Consider the following 25,229-nt stretch of genomic DNA (forward strand, 5'->3'; position numbering starts at 1 on the left):
TTAGGCTGCTATTTTCTGCTGGAAGATACCCTTTAGCACCACCTCCCATTAACAGTGAAACACTAGATATAATCAGTATGTCCAAGTTACAATCTAGGATGAATCTAGGCCACATACAGTGTGTGCATTTAAAAAGGAATTACTTGGATTTTATTTTATCTTTGGGAATTTCCATCTAGAAGGTTACAGATCTAAGTAAAGACAGTTGGGTAATCAAGCAAATGTGCAGTCCAGGTCTAAAGATCTGAGGGTATGGAGAAGTAAATAAATTTTAAAAAAAATTTACAAAAGAGAAGTTTGATTTTGTTATGGAGTTTTTGTTTCTCTATGACACCAGGCATCAGATCACAATCACTTTATGGTCATATTTATTAAAATTATTTCAAAATACACATATCAATTCATACTATTCATAACTACCATCCCCATTATGTGATATGTATCAAACAAACCGGGTATTTCCATTTGCTTACTTAATAAGGGAACAGTCATGTGAGCACAGAATATAAAATCAGAATGTAAAATAAGGCAAGTGTGAAAGAAGCATTAGGCTTAGTAGTCTTTTACTAGACAAACAGATTTTGCTGTCAAGTTTCAGAGGAAAACTTTTAACAAATATATTGTGAAAAACAAAATTGACTATGGTAAACAAACATATTCCTTCAAGACACTGTTAACTTTTAGTATCTATCTGAAAATAATTCAGCAAATTAGTTGATAGAAATATACTAAGTAATAAAAAAACCACAAAATCTCTTTGGTTAAATACAAAGCTGAACAGAAAAAAAAAAGCAGATGAAGTTTCTGTAAGGAAGTTTTTGGGCAGAATTTTGGGTATGACAGAACAAACATTATACAACTACATAGGTGAACTCAATTGCCAACAGTAAATTTTGACAAATCAAGACCTTCCATTAGAAGCTGTAAAGTCTGGAACTTAGTGGTTTATTTTTTCACGAAGAATTATGCACATTCTAGCATAATATAGTAACAAGACTACAAAACTGTTAAACTAGCAGAGAAGTATTTTCTAAGCATGTAACTTCTGGTTCTCTTTATGAGATATCTCATTTAGCTTTGTGCTTTCACCTGTCCAAGCGTTCAGCAATGGCAGATTTTTTTTGAGCTGTTGTACAAAACTTCCTACACAGTCTGAGTGGTACAACTGAAAACATGTTTTCTCCTACAGATTTGCATTCAGTCTTCCCTGTACATGTCTAATTGTAAGTTACCTCAACTTCTGCTTTCTGTCCCCCAGGACCCTACACAACACCACAATGCCATTCCTTCCCATGTTCCTCAAATGTCCTCACATCTAGTTGCTTCCTCACTATCCACACCTTCCTGTTTCAGGGGAGCTTCCAGCTAGAACTGAGTCATCATGCAGCTAATTGTGGTCAGACAACACGTGCTAGGTAGCTCAACACTTAGGGTGCCACGCATCTCAAAAACCTCCCCTGCCCCTACTGTACTAATCATTTTCTTTTCAATTTTCATTGCTCAGCAATGTTTCATTGCTCAGTCAACTATTCAAAGGCTCTGGGGCACAATTTAAAGGCAGAATATAAACCTAAATTTCTGGCCGAAAAAGAGTCAGAGGCACACAGGTGCTGATTCCAGTAGCAACATCAGTACTGATGAGCTGTCCCTCTCTTCCCCAGATTATGTGAATCAAAGGAACCACAGCTAATCAATTTTGCTGAACAACTGCAGGGTAATGCTTAGGTTTCCATACTAAAGAAATATTAATGCAGTTCTATTTGAACCCCCATCTTCACTAGAAATTTGGTCTCACAGCTATTTGTGTCTACTTTGGACTTAAGGGGAGGAAGAATTGGCAGTGCAGCAGCTTAAACTGTTAGGAAACGGGCCTTCAGGATTCTTTTGCAGATTTCAACCTTTTCCGCTACGAAACTGGTAAGGCTTTTGATGGTCTAAAATCCAGTAAAATATCCCCTCTTGCAAGAAAAGGTTTTAATCTTGGAAGACAAAATTTGCCTAACAGCTGTAGTTAAGATTCAGTCTACCAATGTAAGCCTGTTGTTAATGTTTTATTATTAAAACCAATTCTGTGGATCCTTACACTTAGCTCCAACTGTGTTTGAAAGAAATTTCACAATTTTTTTGGATCTTATTTGGTACCTCCTGGCTTGAATGAAGTAAAAAAAAAAAAAAAATCACTTCCCAGAGTTTTAAGGTTTTTTAAAGTTATGAAGTTTTGTTCTATTCAATGCTAAGATCATAAAGCAACTACACCGGGAATGTTTTGAACATAAACAATACATACTTCTCAAAAGATAAATTTCAAGATTTCCACAGCTTCTGGTGGTAACTGGAGCAAGAAAGCAGAGGTTATGCCATTGAAGCTGACCATTAATTATGCCAATTACTTAATATTTACCATTTAATATTGTTTGTTCTTCCCCTCCACAGGGCAGCCCAAAAGGATTTAAACCTAGGAGAACATGCATAGAGTAAAACCTCTTATGACGAAAAACTACTCACCAACCTGAAAATAAAACATCAAACCCCTTAGAAAAAGCAAGGAGAACATGCTAGAGGCAGGTCAAGGCAAATCCATAGTTTCAGCAGCCAGTCTGACCAAGCTTATATAGTCCTAAAAGATTAAGATGTGCTGCTTCTAAAATCCATGCTTAATCCAGGTTTTCCCTGCTAATGCCAAAAAATTATCTCTCTGTATAAGTTGCGTATGTTAGTGAAGACTTTACAGCCCAACTGCAGGATCAGGTAGGAATGCTACATGAAGGCAGAAAGATTTACATTTTTGATTAACTGGCAGGTTTTTTTTCCAGACAGTATCTAGCCTCATTTCCATTGCAAAATATACTAATACTGCTTTATTCAGAATGTAATTCTTAGCTCTCTAAAGTAAAACTATCTTTTTTACTATTTAACTGCCTACAGGAAACAAACTACTACAAACTCTGAAATGTGCCAAAAAATTTACAAATGGTTACCAGAAGTAAACATTTTAAAACTGCCCACACTTACTTGCTGCAATAAAAATATCAATTATATCAATGAGAAATTCATATAAAAAACTGTAGATGCATTCTGGTTTTAGTAGTGCATAGAAAGTCCAAGGCAAAATACAATAAACACAGTATCTAAGCAAGGGGAATCTTTATCAGTGTCCACTCCTTACAGTCAATCACCCAACGGTTTTATAATTCTCATTGTGTCTTATTTGGACCTTAACTTGTAGTTCTTGAAACTGGAAAATAAATTATGAAAACAAAAAAGCCTACATCAGACTGGATTTTATCTCCTATTTCCAACAAAACAGCCAATCCTAGGATTTCTGATATTTTTCAAACCCCTAAGAACAGTAAAATAGAAAAAAAAATCAAGGAAGGAAATTAAATTTGGTTTATCTATTTTTTTCTACATTCCCTTATGTTCAAAGAAAAATGACCAATACAAAGAAGTACTGTGTATTTTTTTTTTCTTTCACTTTCTTATGGTGTCTGTAAGTGCTGCCTTTTTCCTTACATTTTTATGGAGAAAAGATATTTTTCTGAAGACTTCCTCCTCTCAAAATTGAAGCTTCAATTACTTCAAGCAAAGACAACTGATGCAACCAACTGTCTTCTTATTAGCTAAACATTTTCAATTGCTGAATGCATAACTAAACAGAATTATGGCAACACACTCTTCTAAAGTGTGTAAGTCACATAAGATACTGTAAGTCACTAACAGCAGCATTAAATTTTTTGTGTCAGAGTAGTAGTGGTATGTACTCATGCTGCTTCATCCTATTATCCTGAAAATTTCAGCTGCTCAAGACCCATTCTGTGCTTTGCAAGGAGTGTAAGAAACAACAGCTTGCTGAAAGAAGCAGAAGTACCAACTAGACAGTGTATGATTGGAAGCTTATACAGGTATATTCCTGAAAATTCAGCACTCCATATAAATTATAATAACCAAACTGATTTTGCAGACCCACAGAGTGCAGTTAAGTTTTTCAAGCATTAGGAATTATTCCAGGTTTAGTCTGAGAAGGTACCGTTTCCCCAATACTTCTTTCATCAACTCTGAAATATCTGAGCTATATGGTATCTAAATGTTTAGCCTATTGAAGACTACAATATAGTAGAACTAAGAATAAAGCTAAGATAAATTAGAACGAACACATTTTACTATTCAGAGCAATTGCAACTCTCTCAATGTTTCATTTAAGTCCTGATAAAGATTCCCCTTTCACCATTTCTTTGGTAAAAACAGCTGCATCATATTTGCTTCATCAGCTAGTAAAAGGCATTTTCTTTGGTGGAATACTTTTTTGATTGTACATATCCAGTTTTATAACACTCAGATAATATAACCACTCTATATTGACCATTTTTTCAATGAATACAACACTAGCTCCAATTTGGGAGATAAAAATCAAACAGATCAATCATAAACCAACAGCGAGCCTAATCACATAAAAAATGCCCTGCTAGTAGTAAAGTGGTACAGATAAACATCTAAATACAATACATCGTATTATCATCAGTACAAAATGAGTAGTTTCAGAGCTATTTTGAAAACATCTTGTTTCTCAAATGTAGAGGATTTTACTTCAAAATATAGTGAATGTTTAAGTGGCTGCATACATCTTCTGTAACTTTATGATGATTTCTACTTCTATTGGCTTAAATCTCCTGCAATAAAAAAGAATAAACACATTTCACTATAATACAAATTCTGTTATTTTACTGTTTAGCATTTTCCCATATTGTTTGAAAATAAACTTCATTCTAATCAATAGATCCATTTTTTTTCAATGGTCCAATGGACCATTGCAAAGTTGTTCAGGTTAGAAAAGACCTCCATAACATCAAGCAGAGCACCTGCCCCCATCTGACCACAGGGATTCTCCCTCCCATAGGGCATCATGCTCAGCAGGTAAAGCTGGGGGAAGAAAGAGAAATGGGAAGGGACACACATTCTGAGCCACAGCACTAGTGTCCCTAATTAACCCTATTACACATGTTCAAACATGATGAAGCCCTTCTTTCCTGGAGACAGATGAACACCTGCCTGCCCATAAGAAAGAGTGAATGAATTCTTTCCTTTGTTTCTGTGTTCACATTTGTTTTCTTCTGTCAAGCTGTCTGTATCTCGGCCCCTAAGCTCACCCATTTTTACTCATCTGATTCTTCCCCCATCCCACCCGACAGTAAAAGCAAGTGGCTACATGAGGCTGAGTTGGCAGCTGTGATTAAACCTAAGAGGAACAGAGACCATATAATCTTGGAAAACATTTGTTCTGGATAATTTTCTGAGCTTTAACTCTCTTTATGTGAACTCCACCTGTCATGTTTCCTACTGTTCTTTGGTAGGGCAACAATCTTTACTCAGGTAGATGGCTTCTGGTAAGGATGAACCAGCAGCCACATGAATGCAAAGTCATTCACACCTCTCTTCTACAGATCAGAGGTTAAGGTGCCAGATGCAGAAGAGAAACAAGTGTGTGTAGGACTGGTCCTCAACTGACAGACTGCTCTGACAAGCACTTCCAGATGGTGGAAGCAGAAACAGTCTATAATCAGACTGTGAAGATGGAAGAGATTCAGGAAATATATATATATATATATAGCTTTCATAGCACTACACATTGGAGGCCTGTGAGCTTACCAGGGCCGTGCCCTGGAAGGGCACCTCATAGGCTCTGGGAATTCCCCTCTAGTTTGGGTGAGAAGAAAGGAAAGATGGGAGCAATTATGCAGACTAAATTATTCCATATAAGGTTATGTTACAAATCTCTTACTTACCTTTAAAGGAACCTTCACTCTCTGCATAGAACTACTTATCTTTCTCAGTTACGTTGTCTCCTGATTTACTACAAGAAAAAAAGGGTAAATTCCAAAACTGAACAGTAAGACAGCACAATCATTCCCAGTCTCCTTCTAGAATAACTGCAACTAGGTTTTATGCTGTGCATCACTAAAGAGACTTGATTAAAAGTTCTCTTGCTAAAAAAAAGTTTGTGATTCACTAGGCTCCCATTTAAATACACTGCTGGATGTGACATTTAATTATAGCCTCATCAACCAAATACAGCTGTATTAGTCATCCCCTGACATAACAGACCAGACGTGTTCTTTAGGAGCCACTCTCTGGTACACAAATCCATCTTCTAAACAGCCATAACTGAAATAGCTTTCATTTCTTGAGTCAGGGAAGTACATAGTTAAATAAATTTTCCTCATATATGTTTATCCAAGAATTACACAATAAAGATTGAGCAGCTGTAGAGAACTACATCCCACATTGACAAAAAAATTATTTTAGTGAACTATTCTGTTTTACCATTCTAGTATTTTCAGCATGTTTATGAGAAGCAGGCTATGCAATGAAAGCAATTTTTCAATTTTCAACTCAAGGCATATCCCCAAACATTCAGCAGTATAATATAATACTATATTCCCAAGACATACTCCCACTTTATACTGTAATTTAATTAGAGCTTTAAGTCTGTTCAGATGAGTGGAAAATAACCATAATATATTTTCAGCACTTAAAAAAGGAATGAGAAAGTGAATATAACACAGGAAAACAAAGATCGTTGCAGCAAAAAAAAAAAAAAAAATCAAAGCAGGAAAGAATAATATTAAAGGGTTAGAAGAAAAGGGGAGACAAACACAGCAGCAGAAAAGGAAGCAAGATGACAAAAACTAGAGTAGACTGGACACACCTAAAATGACCTGTTGGGCAACTTTCCTCTTTTAAGAGGTAAACAGGTTAAATAAGGGGAACCAGGCTTCAGGGGACAGGCAGAGAGACAAGTATAGCATACTTAAGCAAGCAAGCCTGAAGAAATACATAATCCTAAGGACAGGGGAGCCAGCATGGGAGCACAGACCCTGGAACTGCAGAACAGCAACACAAGTGCCAACACCTGCTCATTTGGTTGCAGCAGCGCAGCCCAGGAAGCCCAAGGTACCACCACAGTGTGAGATCTCCTGAGAGGTTGGAATTAGCCCCCAAAACAGCCAACCATGCCAGCTCCCAAGACGCCAGCAACTACAGGCTTAGATATGAGAGTTAGGGCTTTGACCACATGCAAAGCAGAGAAATGTATGTTAACATGGACAAATACACTTTGGGGGAAAAAAACCTGCCACAAACTGCCCAAACAAACAAACAAAAACAAAACAAAAAACAAAAACCCCAAAAAAACCAAAACCAGGGCCACTTCTGATACACTTTCACCTGGAAATAATTTCCATGCAGTTATAGTCTTCTAGAATGAGCTTATAATGAGGACACACAGTGCTCTCACAAGAAGAAACAACAAAAATCCAAAACCAACACAAAACAAACAAACAAAAAACACCACCAAAAAAAAAGTAATTTCAAAATCAACTTCCAGACAGAAAATAAGTGGAATTAGGAATTCCTAAGGAAAAGAATAAATCGTTCTTTTACATCGACCACCACCCCCCTTGTCAATGGGATCAACAACAATGTATAATTTTGTACAACACAAATACACGTAAGAACAAATACTGAATTACAGTATAGGAACTTTTTTGCTTACAGTTGCTCAATTTGGTCAAATTCTTTTTCACCTTCTGCAGAACAAAAGAAGTATATATATATATATAAGTATCCATTTAATAAACAATAGAAATTTTTTTGTTTAGTACATTTAGTAATTGCTTAATCAGTACAAGACATTATTTTTTAATTTTGTTAGTTTTCTTAATCATTTATTTCAAATTATCTTTTTTATCTATTCAAGGGAATCACCTCCAAAGTGGTGAAGAAGCCTATTTTGATAAGGTTTCATTAGTCTGATTTTAACACAAACAAACAATCTTTTTTATATACATAGGTTTATACATTTCAAAATACAGATAACATGCATTTATGTCTGTATTATTAGACACATCTATTTCTCCTTTTTACTAAATGTCTTTAAAGAAACTTCTCCCATCAAGGCTAGCAAGAATTGATTCCATTTCTAAGCATTCTCCTAAAAATTACAGCCTCAAAATTCTTATATTGTAAGGGAAAAAATCCCCCAGGACTTTCAAAACGTTTATGGATAAGTATTGCTTAGTGAAAGCTCTTTTCATTGCAGTGTTTTAGATGAAAGAATTTTCAGAAATACAGATGTGAAAATGACTTAACTTCATATATGCTGCACCAAAGGCCTTACTTTTCTACCTTTGGCTGTAATTTCAACAGAAAGCTAGAAATTAATTTAAAAAACCCAAATCGACCAACCAAACCTCCCCCCCAAAACTTACCTTTTGCTTTCCTTTTCTTTGAATACACTTCATAGAGGCCAATAAGAGTTACAAGAATAGCAACTTCAGCCACAACTGCTATAAAGGGTTTGAGAGGTTCTGCGACGGACAGAACTCTAACTTCAAACCTCGCTTTACCGGGCCCTAATACAAAATCAGCTTCACACCAATATTCGCCACTATCTGCCACAGTGAGCCTGTGTATCTCCAAACGGCTTTCACTGGCAGATCGGCTCAGAATTTCATACTTGTCTTTAGGCAAAATCTTATCAATGGAAACCTAAAAAAAAAAAATACATTGCAAGTATTAATAATGTAATGAGGAGGTATTTAATCAAACTATCATCAACATTCAGCTCTGTATAGATACATACAATGAGTTAGGAACAAAAGGCATTCATGAAGCACGATTACCCCACATTAAAGGGAAGGGTTTATTTTAGCTGGACACCCGAATTCCTTCTAAACTCACTGGAAGAAAATACAAAGTTTCAGTGGGCAAATTGTCTCATATGTTTTAGTTTATTTTAGATGAGATAAAAGGCACCTTTGGCTCTACTGACTCTCCAATGACAAAGGCATCCTTGGCTGCCAGATGTAATGCATGGGTTTCACCACAGCACAAAACGTAAGTTTCAAGAAGAGGGAGCTCTCCTTTGCCAGGAAATATACTGATACTCTTAAAAAGGTCATTGCTAGTCTCCAGACATATTAAGGAGACAGATCTCTTCACCTTCTCTCAGTTGACAACGCTCAGAAGAGGGCTAAAAGAAAGTGGTTTAGGAAACTGTGCTTTCTAGATAGGTCATAAGGCAAAGAAATAGAATTACTTGTATGTGGAGGAAGTAAAGGGTCCTACAATATCTTACACGTGAAAGCATGTTCTGCTGTAAGATGATTTTTGGATCCAGTAGCAAGATTTGAGTAGTACAGCTAGTATAAATACAGTAAAAACAAGTCTCTCAAGACTCACCTTATTTGGGAGTATAGCAGGGCCTTTTTCAAAAAGAAACATACAAACCAGATCAAAAAACCACATCTCTGTAACAATGAATACTTGTAAATATTACAGACTTTTTTTTCCATTTCCATAAAGATTTCTGCTAAAGTTAATCAAAATAGAATTCGTAGAGCTTGCAATGAAGCATGAAGTAGCTGTACTTTTTTTTTTTTGTCACACTGTTTTGCTTGCCCAACAGAGGGAGATCTTACCAGCTCGGTTCCATTGTTCATAAACCACTTCCAAGCCCTGGGATGATGCTCGCTTTTACAAACCATTACACCTGTATCTCCTATATAAGCGATTACGGGTTTTTCTCTTCCATCAATAGGTGGTACTAAGAACAAGGAAAAAAAAAATCATCAAGTGAGATACGGATTTTCATTAGTATTACAAAGAATATATTTAGGTATTCATTTATAGTACTCCAGTCACTTTTTCTACTTAAAGCCCTCAGGATTCTATCATTTATGACATGAGAAGTTATTTTGGGCAGCTATTTCAGATATATCATCTGTTCAGAAGACAAGTGGAATCCTGTTTCCAGTTGCTGTGTGATCTTGTGAAGTTGCCAATCAATACCAAACGTCAAGTGAAAAAAAATCATACTGTGATTTCTACTCTTGCCCATTTCCTCTTTCCCTTCCTTGGCAGCTGCAAGCTACATGCTTCAGTTCTAGTACACTTAGAAACAAACGTATAATTTTCCTGCAATTTCACTCTTTCTGCAGAAACTGCTGGAAGTCTATTTCAGCCACAATGAGACTACATAACTACATAATGGTATCTGACAAGTTGTACATGCAGAGAATGCTTCTGTAACTGAGAAAAAAATGCAGATTGATAGAGATTTGTAGTTAAACATTTTCTGAGATGAAGCAATGACTTTTGGGTACATGCCAATAAAAAGGACTTTGGGTCCAATCTTGCTGAGGACAGAATACAGTCAACAAGAAACAAGGCATCAGTCTAACTTCAGAGGTACTTGTCCTAATCATTGTCACTGCTTGTGCCCTGCAAACTTCCAAAAGCATGCGTCCAGAAAGGCTACTGAATATATTAAGACTATCCTACAGATACTGTTAAGAGCTTAGCAAATGCATTATGCTGAAGTATTTCCACTTCCTTCCTCTCTTTATTACGATGTTTACCAACAGACCTTCCACAGATCCACTCATTTGAAATTTTACTTCCAGTTTCTTTTGCTGTACTTTTTAAGTACAGATCTGGAACATACTTCAGATTTTATGGATCACACTAGACTAAACAGGCCAAGTATTTGCCTTTGGCAGTTATGATGAACAATCTGATATAAGCTAAGATTTTTCTTGTCCTCACCCCTTCTTGACTGGTGAACACAAATTATTTTTTCCACAAAGAAGTCTGCTTCTCATGTGTATTCAAACTTATGTTTCCTATCCAGAAATAGCTATGAAACCAATTTGTTAGTAAGAACACTGTTTTCAGTCTCATAATTTGCTGCATCATACATCAAGACTCTTGACTAGTGAAGTTCTCTCAATGTGTATATTTTAATCATTAAACACTCTAATTTTAAAGAGTACTGGCAGTGTATCTTCTCTGCTGCCATTAAAAGGGATGACCTCACCAATTACTGCTGCAATCTCCCTTGCAATTTAGAAGATATACAAGCAGGTCAGGATAAAAAACCCTGTATACCCAGCACAACAACCTTATGTGGCAGTCAAAAAGATTTAGCCACACTGGTGAATGACAAAGGTCAGCTGTAAGCATGCCAGCAACATATGTGACCACATTAGCCATGATTAAGGATGTGAATATACATTTCAAATTCTGGGATCTGGCTCTATAACAGCCAATCCCTGAATGCATGCAAGGCTTGTGACAGGTCTTTTTGCAAGTGGATTACACACCAAATTTTCATGACAAAATACTTCTGCTGCACACACAAAGCCAACTTTTGAAGAAACAAACATACAGGTGTCAGCAACAGCATGTACACAAGTCAGATTTCCACACAGTGTTAAAAACCAGAGCTATTTCACAGTGCCCATAACTCAACTGCTGCTTTAAGGATCAACAAAGGGCAAATAAATTAATCTATTCTACCCTGTAGATGCTAGCAGTACTTCACAATATTTTGTAACACCCATTAATGTCCTCTCTGTTTATTAACTTGAACTTTCTGTAAATATCTCATTGTTTTCTGCAAACTTGAGTAAAAACGTAACTCCTCAAAATCTGAGGGGTTATGCCAGGCCAGGAATCGGGGCGGGGGGAAGGAGAGGTAACATATGCAATAATCCCTGACTGCCTTGTGGGAAAGATATTGCAGTTAGTTACAGCAGTGATGATGACTTAAGCCACTGAGTCTATACCAACACATTACTCATCTTTCAGTTTGAAAATTGTTCTCCCTGCATTACTGACTGGAAGATTCAAGGACTTCTCTTTCCCATTTCCTTCATTCTTGCCTTGATCTTAAAAGCATTAAGCCAGTAGGTTTTATGGCATCAGAAGTGGCAGCATTCAACCATCAGGCAGCAATTCTCTCATCTTCTTATAATAAATCAACCAGTCCTATGCACTGGTCTGGAAAAGATGACTTTCCTATTGAGTCATTGCTGCCCTTACTGTAATAGTTATTTTGTACTTTAAAAAAAAATTTCTGTAAAAAATTCTCCTTTGACTTTTTTCCATCTACACCGACTTAGTTAGCTATTTGATTAAACCTTACCCACATGCTGACAAGAAAAACACGTAGTTATTTTTTAGAGATTAAAAGGCCTGAATAAACTACAACCTTGTCCTTATTCAGCACTGCAATCTAGTCTCTCCTGGCTGAAGGTCTGAAAGCAGGTATCAATGTCTGATATTTGAACCCACGTGAGTTTCCTCAAGTCCTATTACTGGATATCCCACTGAACAAAGGCAGCTTGCAACTTCAGAATTAGGGAGACCCACCGCTTAATTTAGCTAAGGTTAGGTAATGATTTGAATAGTTAGGTTTTCTCAGAGCCTGTTTAGGGAAAATGTCTCTGTATCTGCCTTTACAGATGCTTGCCTTGCCCTTTGCAAAATTTGGATGGTAGGAACAGAGAAAGGATTAACTCCTGTTAGAGATATTCATCAGCTCAGCAGCTCGTATTACCGTTTCCACATATCTTCCATGCATCTGAATTTCACCTAGTACATTACTGGATTGGGTAACATTATTGGAGAAGAAAACAAAACAGAAAAAAGGGCACTCATACTGCTCAATGAAGTACACTAATTGTTAATCTAAGTACTATTCTTATAGTATTACAGAATAAAAGCACTAAAGCAATAATGTAGTGTTTCAGAAATACAAATAAAATTTTAAAAATCCTGCCTCCATTTTACCAATCACTGCTTCACTTTTAACACCTAACCTCAGGCTCAAATTTCAAATTATTGGCTCTTTTTGAAGAAATTTATCTGAGACACCGTCTTGTAATCTCATGCCCCAGAAAGTGAAGTGCATTCACATCTGGAGAGGGAAGGGGAAACCAGTTAGTCAAGAAGGGTAAAAAACAGACTTTTGGTTATTAGAATTTTTTTTAAAGCCTTTTTGTTTTTGGCTCAATATTCTTCAATCCACGCTAGAGAAATTACTTCGATAGTTACTCGCACTTAGCCTGACTGCATTAGCCATTACTTATCAAATTACATTGCCATTTTCACTGTCCAGAAAGAATATGAATACAGCTTCGCAGTAGTCAGCTGAACAAAAATGTTAAATAAACACAAATCAATTAAATTACCATGCAAATGAAACGTAGCACTGAGTTCTTTTTCAGCCTTCAGAAAACAAGTGTAACTTCCCAGGTGACTGCTCTCTGAGATGGTTACTCTTAACAAAAAGGAAAAAAAAAAAATCACAAATTTTTTATTGCACTACAAGTGACTGCTAATTAGCATTCCAGAGAAAACAGTAAGAATTAGTAATGAAGCAGAGAAGATACCACCACTGAGACACTAGGATTCAGGTTTAGTGCAATGCAGAAATGGTGTAATGTGTTTAAGAAAACAGAAGAGCACAAGCACACTTTGGATCACAAACAACATTTTCACTCTTCATGCTGACAGAAGGACACCTTTAAGCAGCGTTATCTACAAATTACTGAGTTAGGATATGCTTCTTAGTTCACATGGTGAATCCACATCTATGTAGGGCTTCAGGAAGAACAAACCATTTAAGCAATCTTTTCAACACAAAATAAATAAATACATAAATAAACAGTTTTAAAGAACTTTCATCTAATGAAGTCCAGCATCTTCTCCACTAGCAAACTATACATTTTACTGTCACTTTGAAAAAGATGTAGGTGTCTGTGTATATAGATTATCAAAAAAGTGATAGTTATAGTCTCATCATATTTTCTACAGAAAAAAATATAAACAAATACATAACAATAGATGAAGATCGATAATAGATTATAATAGATAACTAATAGACAATAATAGATAAATAGAAATTTTATCTAAGTATTACTGCACTTAAAGCTATACAGAAATCAAATGGAGACCAGTCAGTTAAAATGTGTAACTGGCCTAATTCTAAAAAACAATAAATTGTACTGATTATAGAAAGGCTTCTACAACATATTTTTGAATTTCTGTACAAGTCTCAATGACTCAAGAAAACCTTCAAAGTATCTTTACTGGAAATCTCACTTCTACCTTTTGTTATCTATGAAGGAAAGAAAATGACCATTATGCCTCCCAGACTTGCAAAGCAGCAATGAGGAGGAAAAGAGCGTGTGGAAAATGAGGGAGTGGAAAGAGAAATTGCTACAATATTTTAATCTCAGACTGATTATTATTTCACTTACTAAACAGGACTAGACTTTAAGGAACTGCTTTGTTATTCTATGCTCTTTTTTAAAAACAAATTATGTGCACTAGAAGAAAAATAGGAGCTCATCTTCCAGGCTTGAGATGCCTGCAATCTTTCTCCTTTCTGACAGGACATTATTCTCTACATTTTTGATTAACCTCTGCATTTTTCCCTTTTCTAATATACATGTTACTAGTATTGGGCACTGTATATAAAATGGTAACTCATTAGAATCTGCAAATCACAATGTAAAGAATGCTACTTACTTGATGGTCCAGCTGTTTGGAGCTTTACTGGTGTGACTGATTGTTTCACTTCCCTTTTTCCATGTCACTTGAGGATTTTTCAAATTGGAATTCTCATCTAATTTGCATGTAAGATCAACTTCAGTTGGACTGGCCACAGAGATATTTTTTTCAAATGGACCTATAAGAAGTGTAAAAACATTGAATTAAAAAATTAATTTCCTCATTCTAGGTAAAGGAACTTTAGACACTGCATTTACATATGCAGGATTACAGGGGGACACAGGTGCTCTTTATACTCTTCAGGGCAAAAAAGCCCCTGCAAAATCAGTTTCACAGAAATTTTCTTAACTAGTAACTGAGTTAAAATACATATCCCTTTACAAAATAACACACTCCAAATTTGTAGGTAAACTTCCTAGAGGGCTCTAATATAGAAGCACAGATACTCATTTCACTGAGAGCAAGACAGATTTAAGCTTTTACATTACTTAATCCAAATGAAAAATATTAAATATTTAATATATATATAAAAAACTATATTAATGTCAAGAAGAGTAAGACGTAAGTATCTGTAACTATTTGGATCTTAGCAGATGTAGATTTTTATGATACTGTGAGATCACAGGTATATCCTATTGCTGGGGAAGCTATTGATAAAATCTGCACCCTTAACAGAGTTGCGTCAGGCCTTTCATGCCTATAGTTACCCAAGCTGACATCAAAACCTCTTCAAACCCATTTAGGGCTACCTTTGCCTTCCTGGCAAGTCAGTAGAATCACAGTATGAAAATATTACAGTACAAGAGAAAAATTTGTCAGTTTTTTGCTTTTTATGAGTATAGGCTCATAAGCATAAAATAAACTATCAACAGCAAATATTTCTCTGATCCACAGAAACAGCCTCCTATAAAAGAACACTTCGGATGTTTTATCCATTAGTACCGCCTTTTTTTTTCATAACTGGCCTTTTCATTCATCTATTCCTGGATAGAAGTGTAGTTTGTCATATAAATACTCCAAGAAAATGTATGCATGCCTCACTTCAATTCTAGACATACCCTGTAGTATTTGGTGGTCAAAAACTATAGGTGCATTGCACAGCTCACACTCCTTCCAAGAGAAAATGAAGTTTCAAGGTACAGCTCACTGACCTAGTACTGAAAGTCATATATATGCAGCAGCAAAGTCTCACTGGAGGGATAGCACGAGATCCAGAGTAAGTGACTTTACTGGGTCTGGCAGAGCCATGTACAACCTAAAGAACAGCATATTCAGAACTGCAAGTCCCAGCCAAAGTAATTCTAATCTGTTGAACTGGAGATAAACTTAGAAGTGCAACACCTCAGTCTTCCTTTGCAGAGCAATATCAGTCACTGAAACTCATTTATTAGGGCAATTAGGCTGAATAAATATAAGCCAAGCATAACTCAGCTTGTTGAGGTTGTTCATTATCATAATTTCACAACTGGAATTGGTTCCACAGCAGCAGAAGTTTCACAGTCAGCCTAGTTAGACAAGCTGAAAACAGTATCTCTCTCTTATGAAATAATTTTAAAATGTGAATAAGCAAAATACAGAAATGGATGAAATCAACCAATAGCAGGACTGATGCCTGGGCACTCCTGCACTAAGAGCGCAGATACAAGAACAGGTAACAGACAGTACTTTAAGTTTCCCGCTAGAAGAAAATGCAGCATTAATACTGCAAAATTACATCCTTAAAATATCACACCAGTACTTTGCAAATCTTCCAGAGATACTTCAGTTAGATCAGTTTCTTCAGCTATCCAAGAAATCAATTCTAGATTATTGTTTGGCAACTGGGAACTTCGTATGTACTTTAAGAACAGGTTTATTTTTGCTGTTCTTCACACTTCAACTCCTGCAATGTTGCTAAGCTACCACCTGCTGTTCAGCAAATACTCTAGCTTACGTTGTCTCTCCAAGTGGATTGATTCATTAGTGCAAAAAACCTATTGTTTCAATTGATTTGGAGGAAGAGTTATGAATTAGTTTTAGTTTTAATAAAAGTAGGAATCTAATTCTCCACTGCAAAATAGTTATTACCAGAACAGAGAAATTAATAGTAACATAAATGCACTTACCTTTCACTAGGCCCTCTACATGCTCACTGTGAACATTTTCACTTTATCAAGAACTTGCCATTCTAGATGCTGAAAAGTTTCATCTAGATGTGAAAGTTTGTGTGTACTCACATTCAACAGAAAATAATTGGAAGACAAAAAGTAACATACTCACCAGCAGGCAGGACTATCACATGCTCTGAGAGATCAACGCTCAGCTTGTTTCCTGGCTTGAACTCTTGCGTGGCAGCATCTGGAGGTAACAAGGTTTGGGTGGAAACATGGTTAAGTTATGCTATATAAATAATGACACAAGCACACAATATGGTATGGCAATTATTAGTTATATCAATCTTGAATGGAGAAAACAGACCTTGTCAAGTGCTGACTACTGTGGCCATCCTTTTGTAAACCTGTCTTAGCAGCCAGGACTGCGAAGTTGCTGTTACAGCAATTATGCTGCTAGATAAATGTTTCTAGCTTTATCGTAATGTTGCAGTTGTGAATGTCAGTATCTAAACCATCATCACTGTTTTACAGCTTGACTCAAAAAAGTCACCAATAGCTTACACACAGAACTACATCAACATTTAAACAGTTCTTGAAAAAGTAATAAGCTCTAGAGAGCTTTTAAAAACCCAGCCAACCAACCAACACAACTCACTCAACAAAAAAAGCCCAGAACAACAGAATGCTGCCATTCCCAAAGCTTCTACAATCTAACAACACAGCCAGGAAGTCAGAGGTAGACAATCTAATCTAAGTGCTAATTAATGAATTCAGGGGCAAGAACACCTTGTGGTCAACTACAAAATGGTCAAAGACTGTTACTGCTTCTCAAAACTTCTCATATAGAAGGCAATGCCCTTCTACAAAGAAAGAATACCAATATTAAGTATCATATGGCTGACCTAATAATATTCTTCTCCTTTTGTTAGGAAAACCTACATGTACGAGGTGTATGGCCACCAAACTTCCTTTTTGATGAGGCTGTGGATCACACACCCTTCAGAGAGTATGAGATCTTTTATAAAGATCTACAAAGCTTGATAAAGCAACTCTAAGTACAGTCTGTTCCCATCACTTGCTCCATGCATTTCAAGAACACAAGAAAGCAAATTAATAAGCTGCAGCTCTAACAGATGTAGCCCAGCTACGATAATATTCTTTTAAATAAGATGATGAAAAGAAAGAAATAGATTTCCCCACCACCCCAAAAGATACACTAAATGCTTTATGCCACACATGCTTTTAGATGCTTGGAAAATATCTTTATTGTCAAATATTTCATAATGCACTGCAGAAAAATATGAACAGTAGTTAGAGACTGATTCTGCCTAGTCACACAGCATTGTAAGAGAAAATTATTCTGGTTTTCATAGAAGGAAAGGGGCTTGATTACATCTGCTGTTCATGGGTTGCAAAGATTCCCAATCACAATTAAGACAGAGGAACTGGGCTACACTTTTTAGCCTTGCCACTGAGAGATGCATTGGGTGGCAAAATCGACCACTGTAAAGTAGAAAAAGCATCTCTGAAAGCCTACATCTCATCAGAATGACTCCTTCCCTTCCCTTGCATAAAATACTGAACTCTCAGGTAAAGATCTTAAATGCATGCCTCTGAGCTGCAGCTGAGAGGATTTGGCTATACTGAAGGAGGCCCCTGCTAGTGGTTTGCATCTAAAGGTTTAAGCAGAAGTACACCTGCCTTTTCAAGTTGTTGGCCAGTTTCAGAAAACATCCTCTCCAGCTCACAGCACAAGGAATTCTGTGCCACTGGAAATCACACTTCTCCTGGCTTGTTCCACACGCATTTTTATATTTTCCCTCAAGCTTCAATCAGTTTAAATAAAATAAATGTGTATATTAAAGTGTTTTGTATGGAAGAACAGAACTTCAGGCTATTTCATTTGGTGTTGTTAGCAGTAGGTTGTTGTCAATCTTAACTGATAGTACAAAATGGCCTTTTAAGCAGAGAAATCAAAGCTGTCTTTAGCAGTAGACAATAGTCCTGTTGGCTCTAGACAAGGACAAAACAAGCCTTGATCTCTGCCCCATGGAGAAGTAAACTAGTCCAAGTGTTTACCCAGGAAATTATATCAAGGTTGAAAAGCTCTGGCAGATCTTAGCCTGCCTTTGTGCACAAACACTTGGACAGCATGCCAGGGCTGTCACAGAATAGTTGAGTTTATGTCAGTTCAGTACACACATAATTTTCACAGAAATCCCTCGCAATGATACATTCAGAAGGCACAAATGCCAGTTCATATGGCAGATCCAGCCAGAAAAAAACTAAACAGCCTTTAAAGTGTTTTGCAACAAACAGGATTTTCACAATTACTTTCTTCCACAATTCACATATCAAACGAAAATATTCAGATGAAATCATACTATATGAAACATTTTCTGTATTTCATATATGTCTATGTGTGTTTATGTATGTAGAGAGTTGTTGAATCTATTAGCTATTGCACTCTTAGTTCTCACATTGTGCTAAAAAGCTTAGAAGATGAACACCAGATAAAAACCATTATTTCATAAAAAAACCCAACTTGTAGGTGAAATAACTTGCCAGAAATTGACTTCACATACAAATATAACTTAGCTCATGTTTGACTTGCACTAATCAACATGAGCTTTGCGAGACAGTGCTGAAATTCTGATTCTCTGATCTTTATGGAGAAAGAAGCAGAACCAATAATCACTGGTTTCCTGTCCTGCCTGGAACTTATTCTCAGCTCCCTGTTAAAAATACAATTAATGTATAAGGGACAACAGACAGTTTTGACACAGCCATAACTCAGAAAGATGAAGCTAGCAGGCACAGTGATGCAAGGGTATTTTTTATACCTTTCACTAATACTCAGGCATAAGGAGCTCCCATATTAAAAACTTAAGGCTAGAACACAACCTCCCTGCAGTGGCACGAGCTGGGCACTGCCTGACCTCCAGGGTTATTGCCTGCTCTTAAAGCACATATTCCTAAGGGCAACAGGTCACAAAACTGGTAATTGTATAGCTTTTTCCAGTTCTGGAGATACTTATGACACTCAAGCTCTTTCAGTGGCTTGAAAAGACCTGTCCTGTATCTACTTCTGCTTCTTCCAGAAAGTCACAATCTTATTTCAAGAGACTTAAGTGTGAAAATGTTGACTCTGTATGACAGATATCAATAGGAAAAAGGACTATAGTTTTAAGTGAACTGAAATAAGACAATTACCAGATGATTCATGTCCAGTCACGGACATCTTAGTCACAGAATTCACCTGAGTCTGATTGGAATCTTGTGTTGTCATAGCTGGATCTAAAAAAACAAAACAAAACACCAGAAAAAGTTTTAAGAAACTCTGAGTTAGAAAAAGTTACTTCAGGAAAATAATCCCAGCAGAATGTCCTCACCTCAGCCTTTTTTCCCAAAGTTCTGAGCATACACATTAAAAAATTCACAAGAATTGTTTTTTGTTAGCTCACTTTAGGCAAGAGAAGATTAAAGAATGGAGGCAATATTTATTTTATCCCTAATTTCTGTACAGAGTTATTTTCTTGCAGTTAGCTTACCAGCTGGCAAAGCCACTCCTCAGAATGTTACAGCAACGTTTTAAGTTGTACTCATATCCTTTGTGTTCATAGGCTTAAAACACCACTTATGCCACTGACATTGGTCAATTACTTTTAATACAAATTAGCAGATTTTCCAATAGACTACAGACTTCCTTACAACTTTACAAATCTAGTGTGATGAACAAGCAATGAACGTACCTAGCACCACAGTAAACAAGAGAAAAGACATCTGTATCAAACAGTAACTTCAGCATCCCATACTAAGAATTATTTCCAGTTTACCTCAGTACCACTGCAAACCTGATCCTCCTCCTATAATACAGTTTTTACAAGAACCATTTAAGACTCTAATCTGCTTTGTATTCTTGACTGGAAAAAGAACAGCAACGGAAGGGGCAAAGGACCACTTGGTTAGTAGTTGTGTAACTCTTTTAAGAAAATCAAGATATCTAGATGTTTTAGAAGAATGGAAGCGTGCCCTCATTCCTTTATTCCCACCTTTGGGTGTGAGAGCTAGTGTTTATTTTGTTTATCTTCACTGACAAAGGTATTTCAAGACGTATTTCAGTGCCATAGCACTAAGAGAGAGTGATTCAGCCACCCATGGAAAAGACATGTATCTTGCATTTGTAATTAAAGTCTTTGGCAGGAGGGTGGAATTGGGATCATGAACTCTTCTGGATATCCAAGACAGCAAAGAACATGCACAGATCACAAAATCACAGAATATTCTGAATTGGAAGGCAAGGCTCCAGTCTTAAGTGAACAGTGAAAAGCTGCGTCATATTTTAAGTGCATTCAAACTTGAGAACCACAGGCCTTCTGCAGAAGGTGAAGTCAGAACTGTGCCATTTCCTACAAATGAACATTACTAACTGTCCTACCCCATTTCAGCAACAACAGGCATAGACCAACCCATAGATTCTCCATTGGCACCTCCAGCACACAGTTACTCCATCACAGCCATGGCTGGTTTACACCATTTGCTGTCTCAATCTGCCCATACTTGATACTTCAACCACTTTGGACTATGAGTAAAACACAGTTGTCAAAATATATTATAAGAATTAAACATTAGTGAAAAACCCACTTTTTTATCAGTCCACTGGTCCCACAGCCAGTTGCTCCTTCCCAGCCCTTCAGTTAAGAGAACTTAAAAGATCTGTTCTGATGGTGTGCTGGCTTATGAGCCAGATGCTAAAAAGACTGGGTCTTATTCTTTGCCTGACAGAGGTACTGAGCAGAGACAGCTATTATTTTTCTTATATACACAGTACAACTGAAGAAAGATTTCCATGAATTTTCTTATCTGCAGCATCTTGAGACGTTCTAAGTATGTCATGGATCACCTCCATATTAATTAAAATCCCCAAAGATGATAAATTTAGAAGGTGCCAGTGCCAAGCTGTACAGCAGCACTGTTATCTCTCAGCAATGAAGGCAGATAACCTGCAATGTGGTTTGCATACTAACAAGGTTCTCATCTTGGCTTTCTTCCTTAATTCATGTAGCAAGTGAAAGAAGTCAAGTAGTGTTATTTTTGTCCCCCCTGCTTATGTATCTTTTCACCTTACCTGGGCACACATCAAACTACACAGAACAGAGATAACACTGCCCCACTCTCTTCCTCTCACATATACTTACTGAATAGCACTGGAGATCAGCATGGGCCAACACAGCACCTTCAGTGTCATCCAGCCAGGCAATGATGTAAGCAAGTCGCGTGGAGCAACTTCTGAAACTACTGAGTCATGGCTGCACACCTCAGCCTACAGTAGCTTTGCACTAGATTTAATCTTGTAGAGGTCTCTTTTCCTTGATTTTCATGCAGCAAGGAATAGGAAAGAGTATGATATAATGAATTTAGTTTTCTACACTACTTCTGCTTCATATGGCAGTTGGTATTTTGGGGCAAAAAAGTATGGATGTACCATGCTTACTACTGCCAGAGTAATTTCAGGCTTAATCTAATTGCTCTCTTCCAGCCAGAAAAGCAGCTGAGTAAGAAATGACTGAAATACAATTTGGTTTAATTTACCATCTTTATTTTACTATTTTATGTAACATCGATAATATACTTTTTAAGATCACACGCATTCCGTAGCACCCAAAACCATGCAGCAGAACCCTCCTCATGCCCCAGAGATATCAGAGAATCAACACTAAGGTCTCCCAAATACCCTGATAAAAGCTGCACCCTCAGGTCAAACCTGAAAAACCCAACTTGGAAGCAAAGTCTGTAAGGAATGAGGTGTGTTCTGTGCTCATAGCTCCTTGAATTCTTCAGGAGCAGAAACTGAGAGATGAAGGTGAGTGATGGGATGGTTTGTCCTAAATCAATATGACAGCACTTGCTGCAGCTACACTAAGACAACCACAAAGGGAACCCACACGATGCAGCAAGTTCTGAACAAGTGTTCTGACACTTGGTTAGAAATTACCCTTAAATCAATACAAAATAAAAGCAATAGTTTAGATTCCTCCAAAATAAGCAACTAAGCAGTTACATGACCAAGATAACAACATAAAGATCATCTTCAACATATTATCTCAAAATAAAAATCTAATAGGGCTTTTGCAGCATCTGTGTGACCAGCCTGCCGACCATGCAATTCACCTTTCCACAAATCAGTCTGTGTGTGCAAGTGCTCCCTCTGCTTACTTTTACTATAAGCATTTCTTTTGGATGAAGCACCATCACATCTCCAAAACAAACACAGTTTCTAGACTTCGCTGGAAAACAGTTTTTTCTGCCTTCAGGTGTCATGAACTTCCCTTTGCTGCAGCTGTGTAGAGAGCTCCTGTGCTCAACTAGCTTCATACACATTTAGTTAATAACCAATGAAAGAGTAAACTACCGGTTTTTCACTGAAATCAAAGAAGTCACAGTATGATGCCTCCCTATCTAGTTCATACAGCTGTAAAAACATTTACTAGAAGTCTGGAAAACAAAACCTTCACTCTATACAGATGAGAAGTACTAAAGCTAGTGGCTCATTTCTTAAGTCTGCTCTACACCATGATACTCCCCACTTTAGAGAGATGGTAGATTTGCACAGTTTTTGGAAACACAAAGGTTTTGCTGTTTGATCACTGGTTTATTTTGTTTCTTCCCGCAAGAGGCTATAATTTCATTTCACCAATGGCTTTACATAAACTTAAAACTTCTTCAAACACCATCAGGTATGGATTTTGGCATTAACAGCTATCAAAAATAACTGTCTTATGGAAATTAGCCACATGCTAACTCACACATTTCTACAAATATCAGACCTTTTGCACTCAAAAAGCTCCTCAAGTAAGCTGCTAGAAATGATGTCAAGTTCTGTGTGTACATGTATTTTAAAGAAGACTTAAGAACTACTAAGTAGATTTTTGTCTGTGTACATACTTAAATACTTATTTCAAACAAGACTTGAGAAGTACAAAGTATGTTTCCTTTCACATTATATGAAACTACTATAAATTTTAGAAAAGTTAACATCACCTAGGGAGCACTAGTGGTCTTCTCGGTACTAGGAAGCGCACCAGAGGCGGAAGGAAACATAACTGCTTCTATTTCACACACTGAAAACGCAGCTAAACCACAATGAGTTCAAGTCACAGCATTGATGTTGACATACAAGTATGTATATGCTCACATACAGAGGACAGAACTCTTGGCCATGCCAAAACCTACTCCAAGAATCTCACCCTGGACAGCAAATACCAGCCATATCGTAATTCCTGCTATAATAATTTTCTACTAATCTGAAATGCTTCAAAAAGAAAAAAAAAATGACAGGCATCCACTAGTTTTAGGCATAAGATCGTATTTCCTGAGAAAGAACTGGCCTGCTGCTGAACTGCTGAAAGCCTCTAGAGGAGGAACAGGGCCCAGAAAGCTCAAGCCTGTCTTTCTTCATGATTTTAAATGCTATATTCAAAAACATAAAAACAAATCCCAAGGAGCACCCCTCATAATCCATGAGGCACACTGACACCCTAGTGTTTTGCGGGTTTTTTTCATTTAAACACTTTACTCAGCAAGGACACGACAGAAATAAGGCACAACACCGCACCTTCTCAATCCTGCACCTGTGAGCCAACAAACCCTTCTGTAAGCAAGGGAGAGGGTGCTGAGGCTAGGGGACGGCTGATCGCCGTTACGGCTCTGCCCATCTGCGGCCGCCCACGGCCTCGGTGCTGGGGGACAACGAGCGCGGATCCCCGCTGTCCCAGGAGAAAGAACCCCGATCTCCTGAGGGAGACAAGGGCGCCAGGAAGGGTCGGGGTCGCTAAGAAAAAGAAACGCCTCAGCCGCTCCCACAGGCAAGGCCGAGAGGCAGCTGCCGTGCTGAGGCAGCGCTACGCCCCCAGAGAACCGGGGGGATGCTGCGGAGCAAGGACCTTTGCTCCCAGGCGGTGCTCCGGCCCTCCCGACACGGAGGGCGGAGGGGACCCAGCCCGGGGAGAGTTTACATTTACCTGCAGGGTTCCCGCCCGAGAGGCTGGTGCAGAGCAGCAGCAGCAGCAGGCGCACCAGGCAGCGCCCGAAGAAGGTGGCAGGCATGGTGCCCCCGCCGCGCTCTCCTGCCTCGGCCCGGAGCCGCACCCCGCGGGCTGCGCCACCTGAGGAAGCCTCAAACGGGCCGGAGCGGCTCTGCAGGAGAGCCGGCTACTACAGCAGTGACGGGAGCAAAGCAAAGCTGCTCCAAATTCGCTGGGACGAAAAAAACAGGCAAAAAAAAAAAAAAAAAAAAAAAAAAAAAAAAAAACCAAAAAAAAACACGCCAGGAAGAGGCTGTTGCCACAACGCCTGCTCTTCGCGTGAGGACGTGCTCCGAGGCGACCCCACCGCACTTTAAGTGGTGGAGGAAGGGCGGGGGCTCCCACCGGTGGCTAATTGGACCGAGGCCCTGGGGCCTAAGCCGCCTCGGAGACCCCCAGGGCGGTGGGAGGCTGGCGGGCTGGGTAGGGACCCAGGATCGGGACTTATTTTTGGTCCAGAGGGGCCGTGGCTGCAGGAGCAACTGGGCCGGGGTAACGCTCGGCGGCAAACGGCTCCGTTAGGGCTTGCGCGGGGAAGGTTGCCTCGGGCAGAACGTGTGTGACCCTGGCCTTTGGCTGGTGATCTTCTGGAGAGCCCAGCTTCGAGGGTCACTGCCTCCAGGACAGCTGGGTTATACTGTATGGGAGCTGCGACTATTTTGCATCCCTTTTTCTAAATCTCCCACCTTGTACAATA

At 38.1% G+C, this 25,229-nt stretch overlaps 1 protein-coding gene across 2 annotated transcripts; it reads right to left on the reverse strand.

Annotated features, from left to right (window-relative positions):
- Window positions 1-446: 446 nt before the first annotated feature.
- EMB (embigin) lies at window positions 447-24,714 on the reverse strand. Of its 2 annotated transcripts, XM_064736681.1 has the most exons (10): window positions 24,470-24,714; window positions 19,662-19,745; window positions 16,615-16,692; window positions 14,374-14,533; window positions 13,032-13,120; window positions 9,477-9,601; window positions 8,265-8,544; window positions 7,550-7,583; window positions 5,781-5,848; window positions 447-4,667 (listed from the first exon to the last, which is right to left on the reverse strand). In XM_064736681.1, the coding sequence occupies exons 1-9, from the start codon at window positions 24,552-24,554 to the stop codon at window positions 5,812-5,814; spliced, it is 972 nt and encodes a 323-aa protein (XP_064592751.1). In that variant the 5' UTR covers window positions 24,555-24,714; the 3' UTR covers window positions 447-4,667; window positions 5,781-5,811. The 2 variants fall into 2 exon arrangements, with proteins under 2 accessions (XP_064592751.1, XP_064592752.1); XM_064736682.1 differs by lacking the exon at window positions 19,662-19,745.
- Window positions 24,715-25,229: the final 515 nt, after the last annotated feature.

This window comes from Zonotrichia leucophrys, chromosome Z, assembly GCF_028769735.1.
Source record: "Zonotrichia leucophrys gambelii isolate GWCS_2022_RI chromosome Z, RI_Zleu_2.0, whole genome shotgun sequence".
Taxonomy (NCBI): domain Eukaryota; kingdom Metazoa; phylum Chordata; class Aves; order Passeriformes; family Passerellidae; genus Zonotrichia; species Zonotrichia leucophrys.

Bases quoted from the DNA above. Each gene is read 5' to 3' on its own strand.
- EMB (XM_064736681.1), bottom strand. From the start codon at position 24,554: ATGCCTGCCACCTTCTTCGGGCGCTGCCTGGTGCGCCTGCTGCTGCTG. The intron at 9,602-13,031 runs GTAATTTAATTG...CCTTGTTCTTAG, and splicing joins TGCTACGTTTCATTTGCATG to TACCACCTATTGATGGAAGA. The intron at 5,849-7,549 runs GTAAGCAAAAAA...TTTTTCTTGTAG, and splicing joins TTTGACCAAATTGAGCAACT to TAAATCAGGAGACAACGTAA.